The sequence below is a fragment of the Triplophysa rosa genome, linkage group LG7 (genome assembly GCF_024868665.1).
Source record: "Triplophysa rosa linkage group LG7, Trosa_1v2, whole genome shotgun sequence".
Lineage (NCBI taxonomy): Eukaryota > Metazoa > Chordata > Actinopteri > Cypriniformes > Nemacheilidae > Triplophysa > Triplophysa rosa.
In genome coordinates, this window is record NC_079896.1 from 10,616,257 (window position 1) to 10,635,660 (window position 19,404).

Genomic DNA, 19,404 nt, shown 5'->3' on the forward strand with positions numbered 1-19,404 from the left:
GATGGTGAGCTGTATTGGATTTCCACCAGACATAACGTTTAGTGTTGAGGCCAAATAATTCAATTTTAGTCTCATCCGACCAATAAATACCTTTTTCCATGTGGCCTCAGAATCTTCAAGGTGCGTTTTGGCAAAGCTCAGTCATGACCACATGTGGCCATTCTGGAGGAGTGGCTTTTTTCTTGCAACCCTCCCATGAAGCCAGATTTGTGGAGAATTTGTGCTATTGTTGTCAAATGCACAAAGTGACCACTCTTTGTCATAAATTCCTGCAACTGCTTCAGTGTTGATGTGGGCCTCTAGGTAGCCTCTCTGACCAGTTTCCTCCTGTCTCTTTCATCCAGTTTGGAGTGACGTCCTGATCCGGGGAGGGTCTGTGTTGTACCAAACACCTTCCACTTCTTGATAATAGACTTCACTGTGCTTCTAGCCATTGATAAAGCCTTGGAAATATTTTTGTATCCATCTCCTGACTTGTATCTGTTCACAACTTTATCCCGGAGATCTTTGGACAGTGCCTTGCCACCCATAGTTGATTGTTTGCTTGAGGCACTATAAAGGACTGAAATGCTCTAGGAAAAGCTCTTTTCATGCTGAGCTTATCAAAATGACTACAGTTGTAAGTTAAATGGCTTTGTGTGCCATTTAGTAAGATGATGAGCTACACCTGATTGAGTTTGCAAGTCATTTGTAGGGGGTGATCCTTTTTCCAACTCAGTGATTCTGTTTTTTTAATAATATGCTGGTGTTATGGCTTTCTCTTGGATGCTATAAGTTTCACTCAGTAAATACAGCTGGATAAAACAAAAACTGTGTAAATCTTCATTTCAAGCTGCAAAGCAACAAAATGTGATTATTTTGAAGGGGGGCGATTCATTTCTATATCCACTGTATACTGTATATACTGTATACGCACACACACACACACGCACACACACACACACACACACACGCACGCACGCACGCACGCACGCACGCACACGCACACGCACACAGGGGCTGGACAAAATAATGTAAACACCATATACATTACATTCAATGTGGGACACTAGAACAGGGAACCTGCTTCTCACTCCTCTTATAATTGTGGAGACTTTTGCTCAAATGTTCCTGCTAAATGGCCTTGCATAATTTGTCCCCTTTGGAAATCTGACAAGTCTCCCATTTCTTGTAATTACCTGTCTGAACACTTGTTCTGGAACAACACATTTAAAGCCTTGCTTTGGCAAGCAACCTAGACAACATAAAGTAACAGAAGATAATTTTTCCACAGTTTTTCCGCAACATTTTTTCCACAGTAGCCCACACAATTAATATCAACCCACATAACATCGCTTGTTCATATTGTTTTGTCCAACCCCTGTATATAAGGCCTGTTAAAAGAGTTTTTTTGCCCCTATTAAAGCACTTGGAATAAGACCTTTTAGGTATAAGAACAGAAAGGTCAGATTTAGGGTTCCATTAGTCATCAGTGTGCCTCAGCTTTTTTCTTTGATATCGAGATGCTCCTCTTTTAGTTTCCTCCGCACTGTATCTTCAAGTTCTTGTAACTTTACATAGAGGGCTTCTGACATGTTTTCATTAATATCCATCTGGAAACATATATATAACAAGATAAATTGACAGTGAAATGATGTTAAGTACCATGGCTAATAAATGGCATAAAGAAAGTTAGATTAAAAGTTGAACACACAGTCTATATTTCAGGCTATAATTTACAATATAAATCTCAGTTTTTCCTGAAGTATAATTCTGTAACAAAAAGGCTCAAATAAATAGAGAAGAGAGGCAACGCTACAGGCGATTGTCAGTTCTGACCTTGCGTGGATGAGTGTAACTGTTTCCAAGCCCAGAGGTCAAACTGTGGTATTTAGCCATCGGGTCCAGTGACTCAGGTTTCTGCATGAACAGCCAAAACTGTGTAATAAAAAACAATGGATGAAAACTGACACTAGAGGAGAGCTATGACGCTCAGACAACCGTGAAAAAAGCTGAATCATTTCTGCAACCGGCATGCAACACTTGAAACATGCGTTTATAAATTTATATACAATTATAATGTGTTGAACATGTTTTACAAGACTTGTTCCAAGAAATACAAAATATTTTTGATTGTCAGTAAGGGTTCTTTGGAGTGATGCTATGAACATTTTGGGGGTCCTGGTACATACCAATGCTTCTGCTCCATTATAAGGCGTGAGGGTAAACGTATTGGTGAATATCCTTATCTTTTAAAACAGGACACACAAAAGGTTAGCAGACATTAATTCTAGCCTACGCCATGTAGTTGATACTCAAAAACAACAGCAAACTGGTAACATACCAGCCACATTATTGGCATGATGAGGGTCCAGAAGAATGAGGGTAGAATGCCATAAGTGAGGTTAGTCATAACCAATCCAGGGCATATCACTGATGAGTACATACCCTGTAAAGGGATTACTACTGTTTATTTAGTAGTGTTTATTAAGTCATCTATAAAATAATGCATTATGATCACACATATTTAAAAAAAACTCACAATGCAAGGCAAGTCCTTTTCAATGTACACTTATTGTAACAATAAATTGTAACATTTATTCTAAACAAACTGTGAGGGATGCTCTTAAGCACTGATGTCTTACTCACTTGGCGGTTGTAGCGACGGTTTAGTGTTAGACTTAGCAGGTCAGATGCATATTTCGAGGAGCTGTAGGGTTCACAGCCTTTCTGATGCTGAATGTCATCTAGACTAAAGGCTGTGCGTTGAGCATTACTGGACGATGTCCAGATCACTAGAGAGTTGTGGTCTGTCTGGCACAATAAGGGTTCCAGCTCCCTCACCTGTCAGATGGAAAAAAAACAGAGAAAGGAATCAGAGAAAGTCCTGTTTACTTCTGCCCTACTAGAAGCACCAAATAGAACTGCAAAAACTAAGTTTAGCTCAGTGAAGACAGCTGTGGTATTAATGTTAAGTCTACAGAAATAATACACTCACCTAAAGGATTATTAGGAACACCATACTAATACGGTGTTTGACCCCCTTTCGCCTTCAGAACTGCCTTAATTCTACGTGGCATTGATTCAACAAGGTGCTGAAAGCATTCTTTAGAAATGTTGGCCCATATTGATAGGATAGCATCTTGCAGTTGATGGAGATTTGTGGGATGCACATCCAGGGCACGAAGCTCCCGTTCCACCACATCCCAAAGATGTTCTATCGGGTTGAGATCTGGTGACTGTGGGGGCCATTCTAGTACAGTGAACTCATTGTCATGTTCAAGAAACCAATTTGAAATGATTCGAGCTTTGTGACATGGTGCATTATCCTGCTGGAAGTAGCCATTAGAGGATGGGTACATGGTGGTCATAAAGGGATGGACATGGTCAGAAACAATGCTCAGGTAGGCCGTGGCATTTAAACGATGCCCAATTGGCACTAAGGGGCCTAAAGTGTGCCAAGAAAACATCCCCCACACCATTACACCACCACCACCAGCCTGCACAGTGGTAACAAGGCATGATGGATCCATGTTCTCATTCTGTTTACGCCAAATTCTGACTCTACCATTTGAATGTCTCAACAGAAATCGAGACTCATCAGACCAGGCAACATTTTTCCAGTCTTCAACTGTCCAATTTTGGTGAGCTCGTGCAAATTGTAGCCTCTTTTTCCTATTTGTAGTGGAGATGAGTGGTACCCGGTGGGGTCTTCTGCTGTTGTAGCCCATCTGCCTCAAGGTTGTGCGTGTTGTGGCTTCACAAATGCTTTGCTGCATACCTCGGTTGTAACGAGTGGTTATTTCAGTCAAAGTTGCTCTTCTATCAGCTTGAATCAGTCGGCCCATTCTCCTCTGACCTCTAGCATCAACAAGGCATTTTCGCCCACAGGACTGCCGCATACTGGATGTTTTTCCCTTTTCACACCATTCTTTGTAAACCCTAGAAATGGTTGTGCGTGAAAATCCCAGTAACTGAGCAGATTGTGAAATACTCAGACCGGCCCGTCTGGCACCAACAACCATGCCACGCTCAAAATTGCTTAAATCACCTTTCTTTCCCATTCTGACATTCAGTTTGGAGTTCAGGAGATTGTCTTGACCAGGACCACACCCCTAAATGCATTGAAGCAACTGCCATGTGATTGGTTGATTAGATAATTGCATTAATGAGAAATTGAACAGGTGTTCCTAATAATCCTTTAGGTGAGTGTATATTTACAATAGTTCCATATAACTATATAGTTACACACTACCGTTTAAAAATGTTGGAACACTTGACTGAAATGTTTTTTATAATCTCAAAAATCTTTCATTTGAAAGTATATATTTAAAGGAGCAATGTGATGATTTTAGCAGCATCTAGCGGTGAGGTTGCGAATTGCAACCAACGGCTCAGTCCACCTCTCCCTTTGGAAGGACTACCAGGCTTACACAGGACAATAATGTCGTCACGTTTTCGCTTATTTGCCGAAGGAGATAACGTATTTACAAAACACGCTCTGTAGAGCAGTTTGTGCGTTTAGGGCTACTGTAGAAACAACATGGCGAATTCCATGTAAGGGGATCCGTGGTGTAATGTACGGGATGGGCATTTTTTCCAAACATCGATAGCACTAGCTGGCACCCCTTCAACCTCATTGACTGATCACATCCTCTCACTCTTCACACACTTCCTGTTCATTTAGTATTTAAGCCATGCCTGTTCCATTTACCCATTGCAAAGTATTGTCAGTTTATCTGCGTACCGAGCGTCTCACTGTTCATTGTTATTGTTCATGTCCAGGATTCTTGTTATGACCATTGTGCCTGTTTATTGGATTACTCTTTTGGATTACCATCTTGTTTTGTCGTTTGGTTGGACTGTCTCATGGTTTTTGGTAGTGATGGCGACGTGAAGCTTTTTGAACCACTGAGGCTTTAAAAAAATGATTTGGAAAAAGCTTCATTACTCAAAGCTTTTCAAATCAGAGCTCGACTAGGACCTCTGCTGGTGAAAGTGAGGGAATGAGCTGTGTCGCAAAATGTTTCACAACAGACCAATGCAAAAATGAATGAGATTAATAAATGAAGGAATCAGTATATGAAGTTCATGACAACAATCTGTTCCAATGCATACTTTTAAGTCAAAACAATAAAGATAACGTTTTGTATTGTGGGTGTGGACATTTTTCTTGTTTGTAAACTATTGCAACTAATGAATAAAATAAATTAATGCAGACACACAGTTTGGCCCATTTTTCAAATACAAATAATTCACTGTAGTCTAGCAAGGCCTATATGCTAGCTATTTCCCAGATGATTACACTACTACTCAAAACAATACTATGAAAAATGAAGACATGTTCCAATTCTTTTCAGCACTCATTATGAGGTAGTCTAGGGTCCACTAAAACCATGACCTTTGTCTAGCTGTATAATTAGCCATATCCAGTATAGAATTTCCAAAAGATAGTGATTTAAGTAATACATTTTATGATTCACATAAAAAGGCAAGTATCATAATAACCTTATTGGGAGAAAGCAAATAAAAGTGTTCTTACATCTGAGAATGTCTCTTTGCAACAGGTTCCATAAGTCCCAAATTCTCGCAACAATAAACTCCTACAGTAGGCTAATCAAACAATTCAATTCAATGCAAAGCAATACAGTACACCTCAACAACCCAAGAGAGCACACCCTGTGTTGCACTTTTTTAAACCTTTGAATCGGAGTACGAAGCAGTCACGTGGGTGTGTGTGAAATGAAGCTTCGGACGTCAACGCCCACATGATTTTTAGAGAATGAATCAAGCATCGATACAAAGCTTCACTGAAAATCGCTTCATTTTTTTGACACACGCATCGGAGCTTTGATGTCACAGCTAACATCACTAGTTTTTGGATTTACCTGCATGCCCTAGACTATGATTTGCCTGCTGTCTTTGGATTGTTTGCCGATTGGCTTTTAATAAACAACCTGCACATGGAATCTCTACTCTCTGCAATAACTCTTCATTATGTAAGGTCTTTATACAACTCTGAAGACATAGTTATTTATATTATATTGCATTTCTGTCAATAGATCCTCCCAAAAAATGACACACTGGACCTTTATACAGGGCTCGACATTAATGCTTGTCCCCTTGTCCGGGACAAGTGAATGCTTTTGTATGGGCAAGTGAGAGAGAATTTTACTAGTAACTAGAAACAAAAAATAAAAACAGTGCGACATATATGTAGAATAATAAGAATATGTGCAGACAGAGCATGCGTGTTTGTGTGAAGTGCGTTTGTCGTGGTTGTGCGTGACAACAATCAATGGTGCACCGCACTGAGTGCATGTAACTAGATGCAGACGCGGAATCCTGTTATTTGAAAGTCATCTGGCTGTTCTGCGTGTTTGAGTGAATTATGGGCACATTTTAACATACAACACGAGTGATGGTCGAGGACTGTATGAGGATATGAACACATCAACTTCGTCTACAGAGTTGCTAGTGTATTATACTACCGTTTTACTGTTTGAGTGGAGCTATAGGCAAACACACAAAAACTCAAGCGTCTTCCCGAGTACCCGTCAAAATAAAAGTCCTGTTAAATTGAACACTCAGACAAAAAATACTGTAGTGTACTATAGTATTTGGTATTGAAAATTGTAATGCTCTTGTAGTAAATTGATAAACACTGTATACTATAGTAAAGTTCAAAAACACTATAGTATCTAAGAATTTTACTGAAGTTTACTATAGTAAATACTATAGTATACTACAGTAATTTATGTGGAAAAATATACCACTATTGTACAGACAAAAATGAAAAACACAGAACTTAAGAAAAAAGAAAAATTAAAACAAATCTAGGTAAGATAAAAATGATATGGCCCTAATGTATCCATCTGTATGTAACATTAATGTAATTTGTCAGTTACCTGCCCATTCATAATGAACTGCACTTGCATATTTTTTTAATGATGACAACAGATTATTTATACTTGTGCTACTACTGTTTGGCCTGTGCTACCAAACCTTAAACCTTACAGCATTGACACTAATACTAATTACTGCTGGCCTATAACCAAATTCAGGCGGCCAAACACTAGTTAAAATGCTTAGAAGCAAACTTGACCAATCTAAATCCGAAACAATTATAATGAGAATTCAAATGAAATATTATTTAGTTTTATCTTCGGACAAGTAATATTTGTACTCGGACAAGTGAATGACAAATTTACTTGTCCGAAGGACAACCACATGTCAATGCTTAATGTCAGCCCTGCTTTAAAAGTTTGAAAATACCTTTACAATGCTGTATAATTGTGCGCACGTATTCATTTATTTTACAAGAAAACTACAATTTTATTCAAAAATATTTTGGAATTTGATGACCAAAACAATAGTAGCCCATAATAGATAGTAATTCCTTCGAATACTGTTTGAAAAGCATTACATGGCAAGATAAAATGGAAAGCTGGCTGATAAAATGTCAACAGTAAATTTGTTATAAAGTCTAAAGCAAAGGATGGCTTCTTTTAAGATGGAAAGTATAGCAAAGTTGAGATTTTTTGGAACCTTGTAGTCACAATATTATTCATCCGACAGTTACATTTGTGTTAGTTTTGATGACTTTATTATTATTATAAAATGTGGATGAAAAAATAAAAATTAGTTCGTTTTTCTAAATATTTAAAAGGTAGCATATAACCATTTATATATAAAGGTATGATATATTATGCACTTTAATTAATAATTACATTTAAATGAATTTAATATTAATTAATGTTATATGCAGAATAAGCCATTTGTCATATTTTACAGGCTTACTTTGATAATTTACTGTATATTTGTATGTAATTAATTTGTTGTTGAGAGGTGCTCTGCGCAAAAAGGAAGCGATTAATATGAATACCGTGACAATAATTCGAAAAGCACAAGAGTAAATTACTGAAGTATGAAACTAAATTAGAGGTGTATTTGACTACTAGAAACACAAGCCCTCATACGCTTCCTCAGTCTGTACAGTCCCAGCAGAAAATCAATACTTCTTATCTGGCCTTCGAGGACACAGAGTGTCACATCTACTTCAACTTTAATGTCAGAGCCACCCGAACCACAATAGCTCCACTGTATGAAGAAGCATGTGTAGAGGCAGCTTTCAACCCTATTGACCAGATGTCTTACTGCATACCAATGAACGAGCGCTTAAATTAGCTAACAAGGTAGCACAGGGTTGCAAGGACTCAGAAATAACTTGATGCCAGAGACGTTCAGATGAATTATTGATTAGGGCGGCTGCCAGGAAACAAGACGTTGACAACAGTGAAATGTGGCATTTTATATGAGGATAAAATACAAAGCAAAAGGATGACACTGGTGATTCATTTGACAGTGCGTTTCATGGTAAATCTAGAAACAGATGATGGCCCCTACCACAACAATATTATGCTGTCACAGAAACAATGGTAAGAAGTCTAGATGTGTTAATAATTGACGTGTTGTGAAAAACAAACTAGCTTTGATATCGTTTGGCAACTTACCAGAAGAAAATGACCAAAAAGATTAGTGGCAAACACCTCTTGCAAACCATTGGGTGTGACTTTATCTTCCTGGGTCAGAATACCCTCCCCCGTTGCAAACATACGAACCACATTTCTGTAGGGTAGAAATATACAATGTTTTATATTATAGCGTTCTGTCATACAGTGCACAGCTATATACAGTAGAAAGACTTGCATTAAATGTACCTTGAGAACAGGCCTTTATAAAAGGCTTTGAAGTCTACTCTGGGGTTAGGCATGATTCCTGCGTTGAGGTACAGATAATCCAATCTGTTGTATCTGTTCAAATAAACAGTTGAAGTGAAGTTAAATAAAGTCAGCCTGGGTTCTTCAAATGTGCTGCACTTGTCACTCTATAGACCAATTTGGAGTCGACGTCACGGTTACGTCACTGCCAGCTGCGAGCGCATACTGGTTGAAGAAAAAGCGGTGGAAAAAAGGCAGCAATGAATGAAACGGAGGAGACAATTCCTTCAAAAACGTGTTTTTGTGTTGTTGAATGTCAGAATAGGAATGGCAAAAATTATGGTATTATTTCCTACGGAATACCGTCGTTGAATATGCCATTTTAAGCTAAACAAGTCATTAAACGAACAGGCTGGACTGACGAAATCATCCGGATCTGTGTTTATTTTATTTCAGGTAAGGTTTTCTATAATCTTTCTAAGTCTAACTATTTTGTATACCTTATCCGTGTAATTCTCTAGTCGTTATAAAGGCTATCTCTTCCAGGTTTTTCTGCAACCAAGATGCGCGCGAATGTTTACAAACTTATAATCAGCCTATAGGATGTTGACTGACTATTGATCTTTGATAACTTTGTATGTAAGTTCCAGCTGTGTGTTTGGTCTCAATGGTTTTTGTTATGCACACTTTATTAGACTGAACATTGTACAAAAAAACAACATTAACATGTTTGCATGATGACATCACTAGGTCCACAGAGGTGGAGCTGGAGTAGGTCAAGCCCCACCCACTAAGTACAGCCAGGGGTAGCTGCCAGCTGGAGGTCAAGCTCCGTCCATTTGGCTCTGCAGCAAGTACCACTTGAAAGGCTTTAAACTTACAGTTTATGCCAAGCTATTGTACGGCCCCAGAAGACTCAAAATATAGTATTGTAAGGAGTATCTTAAAATCAACTTTATGGTGTTTTAGTCACTTTGGAAAAATAAATGATGACAAAACTAACCCTGTAACGCACCCAAAACAAGAAGGAAACGGAAAATGCAGACTGAGATCTCTTACTTTGTCTTGAAGTCCTCAGCAGCCCGGATTACTGAGTGCATGTTACCCACGTCTAAGTGTAGCAGAGAAATGTGAGCTCTAGGATGAGACGCAAGAAGAGCCTGACGGGCGGCTTCAGCTCTCTGCATGTTTCTGCAGGCCAGACAGAGCTGCAGATGCACATCCTGACTTAGCAGACGCTCACACAGGGCAAGACCTATACCACTGAACACATGAACAAACACACATGCATGCATACAGGGTTATTATATATCCAGTGAAGGTCATTTTAACAGATAGATGACGTAGGTTAGCAAGATATTACCATTTGTATTACCACAGATAAATTACGAATAAAAAAACTTTGATTACTAGGTTAAAAAAATACAAAAAAAAACTAAATATTAAAAACGTTGCTTTTTAAAAAACTTTTTATGCCTTTATGTTTTTCACAAAAATGTTTGTGACAATCTTTGATTTCAAAATCACTGTGCAAAGTTTTCATACGAAAACAGCATGCTTATAAAACATGTTCGTATACTTTAAGAAGTGGTGTAAAACTATTGAAAACATTAAGACACACACGGTTTCATTAACGTTACCTGTTTGCACCGGTTACCAACACTACTTTCTTCATGCTGTCTTTACATTCGTATACAGATTGTATGATGTACAACTGGTGATAATGTACTCTGCCTCTGCAACCGTTTCTAACGCTGTTTTTCACATGCGTCTGTGTACGGATGGAGTTTGCACCGCCGCCATGGTGTGATTGGAGGTCATACTTATAACGACCAATCACCGGCTTCCATTCTGTGACGTGACATCTGCTCAGTCCAATCAAGCTTTAGCTACAGTCAGACGAGCTCAACCAATCGTCGAACAGTATGTGACAGTCATGTTGTGGCTAGAAGGGACACAGCTACGGCCGGAAGTGATGCAAAATCTCGCCATAAAATTACAATAAATTACATTAGCCTACACCTACCCCAACCCTGAACCTAACCTTACAATAATAACAAAATAGTAACTAACTGTTGTCAGCGAGACAAAAATGAAGTGCGCATGCCCAGTGGAGGTAGCTGTATCCCTTCTAGCCATAAACGGTCGACGTTGACCAAATGTTTTTAAATGAAGAAATTTCCGTTTTGTAAGTAATCAACAAATACATCAAATGTATCTAACAAGAATAACTTTGAGTAAAATATGTGCTGTGTTAATACGTCCATAACAACATTCTACACAATTGTCCAATTCAGTTAACACTTCTTAATCTTTCTTATGTAATGAATCATTTATACATACACACAAATACACACGCTTTAATTTGGCAGCTGTTTATATGCTTTAATACGGTTTCTGTCAGCATCAGATAAGTGCTTTATTAATTCGAAAATGTTTAGATAACAATTTTCAAGATTGATCAATTTATTAAATGTATTATATGTACAGTTCCCTAGAATGTACAATACTAGTAAAAGTCAAGGTTGATATAAAAAGAGTACAGAAAAAAGTTCTGAGCGTATAAAGACAGAATCCAATGACAAAGGAGTTAAAGATGAATATTTTGCTATGAACAAAGAGGTCCAGTTCTTTTTCTCATCATTGCGGTAGAACTTAGAGAAAATGAGTTTATTTACCTTGTGGGTAATAAAATGTAATGTTTGAAGAAAGTAAACTTCAAAACTGCGCCCCAGCTGCCAGAAAACCAGCTGATAAAACAATTAAACCCATGAAAAGTGCATAAAGAAATAAAGCATACTTATAATGCAACTTAATAAGCCATGTCAAGAATGTTAAAATTCAGCTATACATAGACGATTGCCAGAGATTTTTATACCCACAACTGAATCACTTCTTAAGGATTGGCAGATATCTCAACTGACAACAAAAGGTGCACAATTGGTCAATATTACAGCCTATACAATCACCATACAAAAGATTTACAAGTATACAAGTTACTCAATTGCAAATAAGATTTCCGTGTATCCCATTTGCAGCACTTTGCACATGCAAAAACATATCACAACATACTGTAAACCATCACAGTGCATCTGATCCAGTATTTATCCAACAACACTTCACTCATCAACGCCACCCTATATGAATATACTCTGATATAAAAATAAGACTGCTTTAAAACAGCTTTAAAATAAGCTTATTTTCATCTTTCATATTTTCAATGCATAGCCTACTCAAAATTAAACTGGTGATAATTAGTATTGCTCCCTTTGGTCTACTTTTATAATTCTACTACAAATGGCATAAAACAAAACGACAAAGTAATATTACTACATTGGATTTCATCCAAGTTCATGCAAATATCATAAGAAAGTCATTTCTGTAAATTATGTAAATTCATAGATTTTACAAATAAAAATGAGAATGCTGAAATGTCAAAAATGGTTTTAACCCAAGACAATAAAAGAGAAAAGAAAACACAGATTTCAATATTACAAGTTTTAAATAAACACTATTTTCACCAAAAAGAATTCAGAATAAAAAGAGGAAAAGTACACAATGCAATACATTTAAATATTAACACAATATATAGGTAGTTGCAAAATGCCAATATTTTACATTTTACAATGTCACTCAAAAAATGAGTTTTGATCAATTAAAAAAATTGAATTGGTTTTATAAACTGGTTTTGCTATTCTGTAAAAAAACAGATAAATATACTTCTGTGATTGTGAACTAACTTGGTTGAAAAAAAAATTCCGCTTACTACAGAGGAAAAAGGTAAAACAAAGTATGTTTAGATTTTTCAAAAATGAGATGATCGTATGCAAATTTTGAGACATCACAACAAAACCAAAGGTAAATCTGAATGTCAATTAAAAAACATTTTTATTTACATTCAAGCTGTCTTCTGCCTTAAAATACGGAAAACAACATGGAAATACTCACATAAGGCACACCATTGCCAATGTCTGTTTGTTTTATCCTTTTTACTTGAGCTTTTTTTCTATTTAACATCATTTAAAAGTAGGGTACTTGAAGAAAATACACAGTGTATAAAAATCCAATTCTTCTGAATTAAAGGTGCCAAAATTCATTGCTACATTTCTGGGCCTAGTGCTGCCCGTTCATTACATTTCAGCCAAAGTCACTCGGGGGGCAATGTAAAAAATAACCCTGCATAATTCAATCATTTGTCCAAACTGCAACAGAACAATTATGGATATATGATGGGAAGATATAAGTGCCTGGTCAATTGGAGTCCTGTGGGCACTGAAAGTCTATGGAAGTGCCATGCGGTTGGCACATAAGTGGATACTATGGTTTGCACTCCAGTAGGGTGCGATGAATCTCCTGGAAGCATGGACGCTCTTTGGTGTTCCTGTTCCAGCAGCTCAACATGAGCTTGTAGATGGGGTCAGGACACATTGGTGGCTGGGGTAGGTATATCTGACGATAATAATATACTCACAGCAGTTAAATACCAAACTTAAGCTTTTGAGGCGTGATAAGATCAAAAAAAGCATTCCTGTACCTGTCTCCTCTGATCCCGAAAGAACTCCCCTGTGTTTTCAATGACCTGCTCATCTGATAGCTGTGAGTACGGCTGCTCTTTGCAGAAGGTGAGCATCTCCCAAAGGGTCACGCCAAAAGCCCATACGTCACTGGATGTAGTGAATTTCCCCTGCGGTGGACAGAATTCATAATGTGTCAATGTATGTAGACATACTGTGTTTGATTGTTCTTCCCAGATTAAAATAAAAAAATGCAATGTAATATCTGACTGTGCATCTATGATGATGTACTTTCAGGAATCGTTCAAATGAATCACAGTTTGATTTATTGTATTTCTAGGTTAGGGATGTGAGTCTCACCAGAAGAATGCTCTCCCAGGACATCCAGCGGATGGGCAGTACAGCTCTGCCCTGGATGCGGTAGTAGTCTCCGCTATACAGGTTCCTACTCATGCCAAAGTCTGCGATCTTGATCGTGTAATTCTTTCCCACTAGGCAGTTGCGAGTGGCCAAATCCCGATGCACAAAGTTTAGCGAGGAGAGATACTTCATGCCTGAAGCGATCTGTGTGGCCATGTGGTGTATGTTACTATAGCTGAGAAAGACAGTAAAAAATAAATTGTGTCATCATCATCTTGAAAATCCTGTTTAGCTTGCTGACTGCAATTTTATATAATTTTAACCTATAATAAGAAGATAATAGGAGTATTTATTTGAACCTTTATACCATTGTACCATTTGATATTTTATTTACTCTTTAATTAAGTCTTAATTACATAAGTACTTACCACAGAACAAAATGTTTACATACATTATACAATTATACCATAATAATACAATATATTATATAATGTACTGTATATAGTTATGTAATATTTAATAAATATTAAAATATAATATAAATGATTCAACTTTAATTGTTAACACTTTGCAATAAGATCTCATTTATTTATTATTAACATTAGTTTTTAGCTAACATGAACTAACAATGAGCAACATATTTTTATAGCATTTATTAGTCTTTGTTAATAATAGTTCTTACAAATACAGTTAGTTTATGTTACGTCATTGTACATGAAAACAAAATGCAACATGTCACTGTTGTCCTTCTGAAACCTTGCATCTCCATATTTCATGTTTTTTTTTACATAAATCATCATTATTAGTCACCCTTTATTTTTGACACTGGGTTTTGCAAATATTGAACCAATAAAATGTATCAAAAAGTGTTTGTCAACTTTGACAATACAGTATTTAATCATTTTAAAATGTACTGTGTTTTAGGACATTAAAGGTTTTCGGAAGTATACTAAAATATATGTACTGAGATGAAGAATAAAAAAGTATTGTTGCTTGTTGAAGTTAGCTACACTGTATTTTTTACAGTTTTTTTTTCAATTTTAAGGAATTTTTCTGTTTTAACAGATTTTTTATGTATTTTTAAAAATACGGTCAAAAACGTAAAGTTACAGAAAAGATCGCAAATTTACAAGAAAAACAGGGAAACATGTAATTTGACAGGGAAAACTGTTATTTTACAGTTTCATTTCTGTCGCCCCAGCTGTTTTTTATGGGAGTTTTTTTACAGTGTTACTCACAAACTTTAACCCATTTCTTCAATGTTGTTGGTAGATGCTTTGTTAGAATATCTACCTGACTGTGGGAGCATTGCTGAGTAGAGCGATCATACCCTCGGCCTCATGGCGGGACAGGAACTGATTGAGATCTCCGTTCTCCATGTACTCAGTGATCATGCACAGAGGGTCTGAGCTCATACACACCGCCAGGAGCCGGATAATGTTGGGGTCTTTCAACCGCGACATGATCTTTATCTCCTTCAAGAAATCATTCCTGTAGGGGGGAAAAGTGATAATAATTTAACTGGGGCTAAATTTATATTACTGAATATATTACTGAACTGTACAACTGTGGATCATCAAGGTAAGAATGGGTGTTATTTTATTTGTACTTACAGGCATTTAAAAGAACAATAACTGTGACATTTGCTTTATCAAACCTGGCATTTTTATTTGCATCCGCTCGAAGCATCTTAACTGCAACAAGCACTGTTTGGTTTTCAGTGACATCAAAGGAGAAGTCCTCATCCATAAAATCTTGCATTCCTTCTGCTTCACATAAATGCACCTGACAACAAACAAAAAAAGATATTCAGTTTTTTAAAATATTCTTCATACATTTGCATTAAAATCACTGTTACATAAATCCATTACAAAGAATCATCCAGGACATTTGTCATAAAGGGATAGTTAAAGGGTTAGTTCACACATTGAATACAAATACCTCAAATCTGCATGATTTTTATTTTTCTGTGGAACACAAAAGATATTTTGAGAAATGTCTCAGTGGTTTAGTGTATAATGAAAGTCAATGGGAGCCAATTATGTTCATCACGATTGTCCAAAACATCATCTTTTGTGTTCTGCAGAAGAAAGTAAGTCTCACAGGTTTGGAATGACACGAGGGTGAGTCCTATTAAATCTTATTAAAGCGAGTTCTAAGAAATCAAAGTATTCTGCAGAACAAATATAGAACAGACCTCTCCAAACTGCCCCTCTCCCAGCTTTTCTTTAAAGGTGAGCAGTTTCCTTGGAAACTCTTCAACAACAACATCCTTCCCTGACAGTAGATCCATGGTAAGTGCCGGAACAGCATACGTGTTTCCCCCCGTCACCCCCTGCAAGTTGACAATGTCGGCCTCAGCGTAATGTGGGACGCCCTCTTGTGTACTGGCCTGAGGAGTCTTGGAAGCTGTACTGGTCGATGCTGCAGAAAAAGTTAAACAAATTGATGCTGATTGGTCAGTAAAGCCTGCTGTGTGTTTATGTTAAAATAATAATTTGGTAATTAGCAAGTATTGGTGAATTCAAATAAATTCATACAATGCCTTGGACTCACCAGCATCCTCTGATGTTTGGGAGAACTCAGGCAGTTTGCGGACCAGACGTGACGGCTCCTGGTAGTCGGGTCCCAGAGGGAAGATGCGCTCATAGGTGGAGTTAGATTCCTGCTCACTGGACACTGAAGAAGTGTTGTTGTTGTTGTTATATGTGAAGGTCTCACTCTGTATTGACAGACTAGCAGTTAGTTCATCGTCCAGCATCCTCCGAGACACCTGAAATGAAGGATGTTTAGTTAAGAAGGCCACAACTTATAGTTTGCTGCTTTACTGTGCCAATGTGAAATATATTTAGTCTGCAATGCAATAGCAACAGTTAGGATTATTCTTCATTGCAATTTTTTCTTCACTCCCTCTCTCTTTGTAAAGGACATGCACAGAGTGGAAAGTTCATATGGGAACATTCAGAGACAATGACATCATATGGAGTCATAGTGAAATTGAGGACTTTTCAGACAAGTCCATACAAAATCTAGGGACTTTTTAATAGAATTTTCCACGGCGATCTTGAGGGAAAATCATTGGAAAACAAAGCTGAGAATAATACTATTGTGAAAAATGCATTATTATAGTACACAAAATATGGTAAAAAATACTGCACTTTACAATAAGGTTCCATTCATTAACATTAGTTAACATAAATTACATGAATTTAAAAATAAAACGTTGTATCTGTTAACATTACAATGTACAACTAACATGAACAAACAATTAACTATATTTGTATAGGGATAGTTCATCCAAAAATAAAAATTCTGTCAACATTTAAGGTCTTTGCACCAAAATTTTCGTATGCGTTTTTTTCGGATTTGCCTCTCGTTTGTACGGTGTTCTCTGAATTGTTAAAAAAGGCCACTCAAAATGCTTGACGGATGCGAAAAACGCAGAAAATCGAACCCGGTCCGAATTTTTTATGACGGACGAAAATATCGGAGGCAGTGTGTAAATGTGATTGACACAACGTGAGGTCGTATTTATTTTTTAACGTGCGGAAATTTCGGACTCAATGTGCAATGGGCTTAACTCACGCTCACTTGGTTTTAAACCTGTATACATTTATTTGTTATGTATAAGACAAAATTTGATATTTTAAAGGATGTTGGGAAACAAAACAATTCTGGGTCACCATTGATTGCCATATTAGATTTTTTCCTACTATGGTAGTTAATAGTGCCCCAGAACTGTTAAGTTAAAAGCATTCTTCCAAATTATGTTTATGCGTTCAGCAAAACAACAACATTTATACAGGCTCGAAACAACTTGAGGGTGAGTAAATGATGACAGAATTTTCGTTTTTTGGTGAACTAGTCCTTTAACTAACATTAACAAAGATAAATTCTGTAATTATAAAATATACTGATTTATATACTGCAATAAATATATTGTTCATTGTTAGTTCACATTATTTAATGCATTTCCAAATATTTACACACTGGGTTCAGAGGATGTGTGGTTTACAAAAGGTTCATTTAAACTCTCTCACCTTCTCAAGCATCTTTTGCCACACTTGTCTCCATAGAATAATAACAATAATGGCCACTAAGATGAAGATGATGGCCACCAAGCAGCCAATCAGGATCCGGGTGTTGCTGTCATCTACTTTGTGGGTGGGGTTATCCCCTAAGAAGGGGATAGAGAGAAAGGTAGCTATTGATGACAGGACACTCAGGAGAGATGAGGGGTACTTGTATTTAAATGCAAGAAATGAGTGAATCAGGGACGGTGGGAAATCTGACCAGGTTGTCTTGGAGGGCCAGTTATAGGTGGAGCCAAGGTTGTGTTGTACATTGCTGTATCTGAAATCACAGGATGTTCAAACAGTGAGAACGACCACGCTTTTGTAAAATCATGGAGATGGACAGGGAGCTTGATCCGTCTGACAAATTTTACTGAGCAATTTATTCACAATCCAGTGGTTTGGAAATTTTTAATATGCTAAACTTCATATCAAATTACTTCATAAGATTTGGAATAGTTGGTTTGTTTTATTATATTATGTGTCCACATTGGAGCTGGACATGAGCCACGGTTGAATGTAAAAGATAATTCTCAAAAATTGCTCTGACCTGACTGGAAGGTGATTTCACTGAACATCATCCAGATGTCAGAAAAGTAGTACTGGCACTTAATAGCACTGGCCATGTGATTGTAGAGAGACACGGTGACAAAGCGGGCACTAGGATTGACATCGTCCATCACAGGGCTGAAAGATACGGGCGTGGCCTCCCAGTCCGACTCGGAGCGGAAATAACACACCCCCTTTTGAAAGGTCTTCACCCTTTGTGAGAACATGTTGTTGCAGTGTACCTGTTTGGGATTACACAGTACAGAAAATGATGTTATGATCAAAATAAATGCATTCATAAGTTTCATTTTAGTTTAGAAACTATGCAACTAGGAAATGGCAACACTCCCTAATTTCTAATTTATTCTTGTACATTGTTTTAGAAATTATGGACTGTACCTTTTAATACATAATTCATATAATTTCACTCTCTAGAAGCATATATAAAATATACATAAATGAAGAGGCAACTAGAAATGTAAGACATGACAGCCACAAAATCTACGTACATACCTTCATGGTGGTGAAATTGCGGATGCGGTCAAATTCAAAAATGATCTCAACAAAACCATTGGGGAAACTCTCATTGGTCCAGCCGACGTAATCATATCCAGGCCATACGTTGTACACATGACTGTGTGTAAAATCATCTAGGCCAGACATACCATCTGTCAGCTGTCCAAGACCTTCTGTCATACTGCAAGAGAAAAATAAAGCATGCTGATTTCTGTTTCTGCTGCAGTTTTTATTACATAAAAAATAATATTTTGTGTTATTCTAAATGCAAAGAAATATAACAAAGAAGTTAAGATTTATGGTAATGCATCATGACTTCTAAACAAAAAAAATTATTAAAGGGATAATACAAAATAAAAATTAGGCCATCATTTATTTATCCCCATGTCTGTATATGACTTGTGGAACACAAATTAGAATATTTTAAGAAATGTCTCAGTGTGGGTTTGTGTCCAAACAATGGAAATCAATGAAGCCCAGTGTTGTTTGGTTAGCAACGTTCTTCAAAATATCATCTTTTGTGTTCTGCAGAAGAAAGAAAGTCATACAGGTTTGGAATGACATGAGGGTGAACAAATGGTGAAATAATTTTCATTTTTGAGTGAACTATCCCTTTAAGGTTTTGCATTGGATTGGCGTATCAGAGCTGCTTATCCAAAATCACCACTAGATGGCAGAATTATATTAATAAAA

General features: G+C 37.0%; 2 protein-coding genes across 3 annotated transcripts in view; both read right to left on the reverse strand.

The window, feature by feature from the left end:
• Positions 1 to 529: 529 nt before the first annotated feature.
• On the reverse strand, positions 530 to 10,492 carry hsd17b7 (hydroxysteroid (17-beta) dehydrogenase 7). The gene is made up of 9 exons (XM_057338889.1): positions 10,340 to 10,492; positions 9,759 to 9,962; positions 8,700 to 8,792; positions 8,493 to 8,607; positions 2,629 to 2,823; positions 2,324 to 2,428; positions 2,172 to 2,228; positions 1,819 to 1,917; positions 530 to 1,592 (listed from the first exon to the last, which is right to left on the reverse strand). The coding sequence occupies exons 1-9, from the start codon at positions 10,372 to 10,374 to the stop codon at positions 1,479 to 1,481; spliced, it is 1,017 nt and encodes a 338-aa protein (XP_057194872.1). The 5' UTR covers positions 10,375 to 10,492; the 3' UTR covers positions 530 to 1,478.
• Positions 10,493 to 12,281: 1,789 nt separating this feature from the next.
• ddr2a (discoidin domain receptor tyrosine kinase 2a) overlaps positions 12,282 to 19,404 on the reverse strand; it is a 30,378-nt gene continuing 23,255 nt past the window's right edge. The window contains exons 7-17 of one of the 2 annotated variants that reach the window (XM_057337935.1): positions 18,709 to 18,892; positions 18,197 to 18,437; positions 17,867 to 17,926; positions 17,614 to 17,750; positions 16,130 to 16,295; positions 15,771 to 15,997; positions 15,231 to 15,358; positions 14,867 to 15,064; positions 13,574 to 13,808; positions 13,234 to 13,383; positions 12,282 to 13,148 (exon numbers count right to left, since the gene is read on the reverse strand). In XM_057337935.1, the coding sequence (XP_057193918.1) occupies positions 13,017 to 13,148; positions 13,234 to 13,383; positions 13,574 to 13,808; positions 14,867 to 15,064; positions 15,231 to 15,358; positions 15,771 to 15,997; positions 16,130 to 16,295; positions 17,614 to 17,750; positions 17,867 to 17,926; positions 18,197 to 18,437; positions 18,709 to 18,892 (1,858 nt within the window). In that variant the 3' untranslated portion in view covers positions 12,282 to 13,016. Of the gene's footprint in view, positions 13,149 to 13,233; positions 13,384 to 13,573; positions 13,809 to 14,866; positions 15,065 to 15,230; positions 15,359 to 15,770; positions 15,998 to 16,129; positions 16,347 to 17,613; positions 17,751 to 17,866; positions 17,927 to 18,196; positions 18,438 to 18,708; positions 18,893 to 19,404 lie in introns of both variants that reach the window. The other variant, XM_057337933.1, reaches the window with a different exon arrangement.

Excerpts from the sequence above, each read along its gene's own strand:
- hsd17b7 (XM_057338889.1), bottom strand. The coding sequence starts at position 10,374 with ATGAAGAAAGTAGTGTTGGTAACCGGTGCAAACAG. Across the intron at positions 8,608-8,699 it reads TATAAAGGCCTGTTCTCAAG|AAATGTGGTTCGTATGTTTG; the intron begins GTACATTTAATG and ends TCTACCCTACAG. Across the intron at positions 2,429-2,628 it reads ACCGTCGCTACAACCGCCAA|GGTATGTACTCATCAGTGAT; the intron begins GTGAGTAAGACA and ends ATCCCTTTACAG.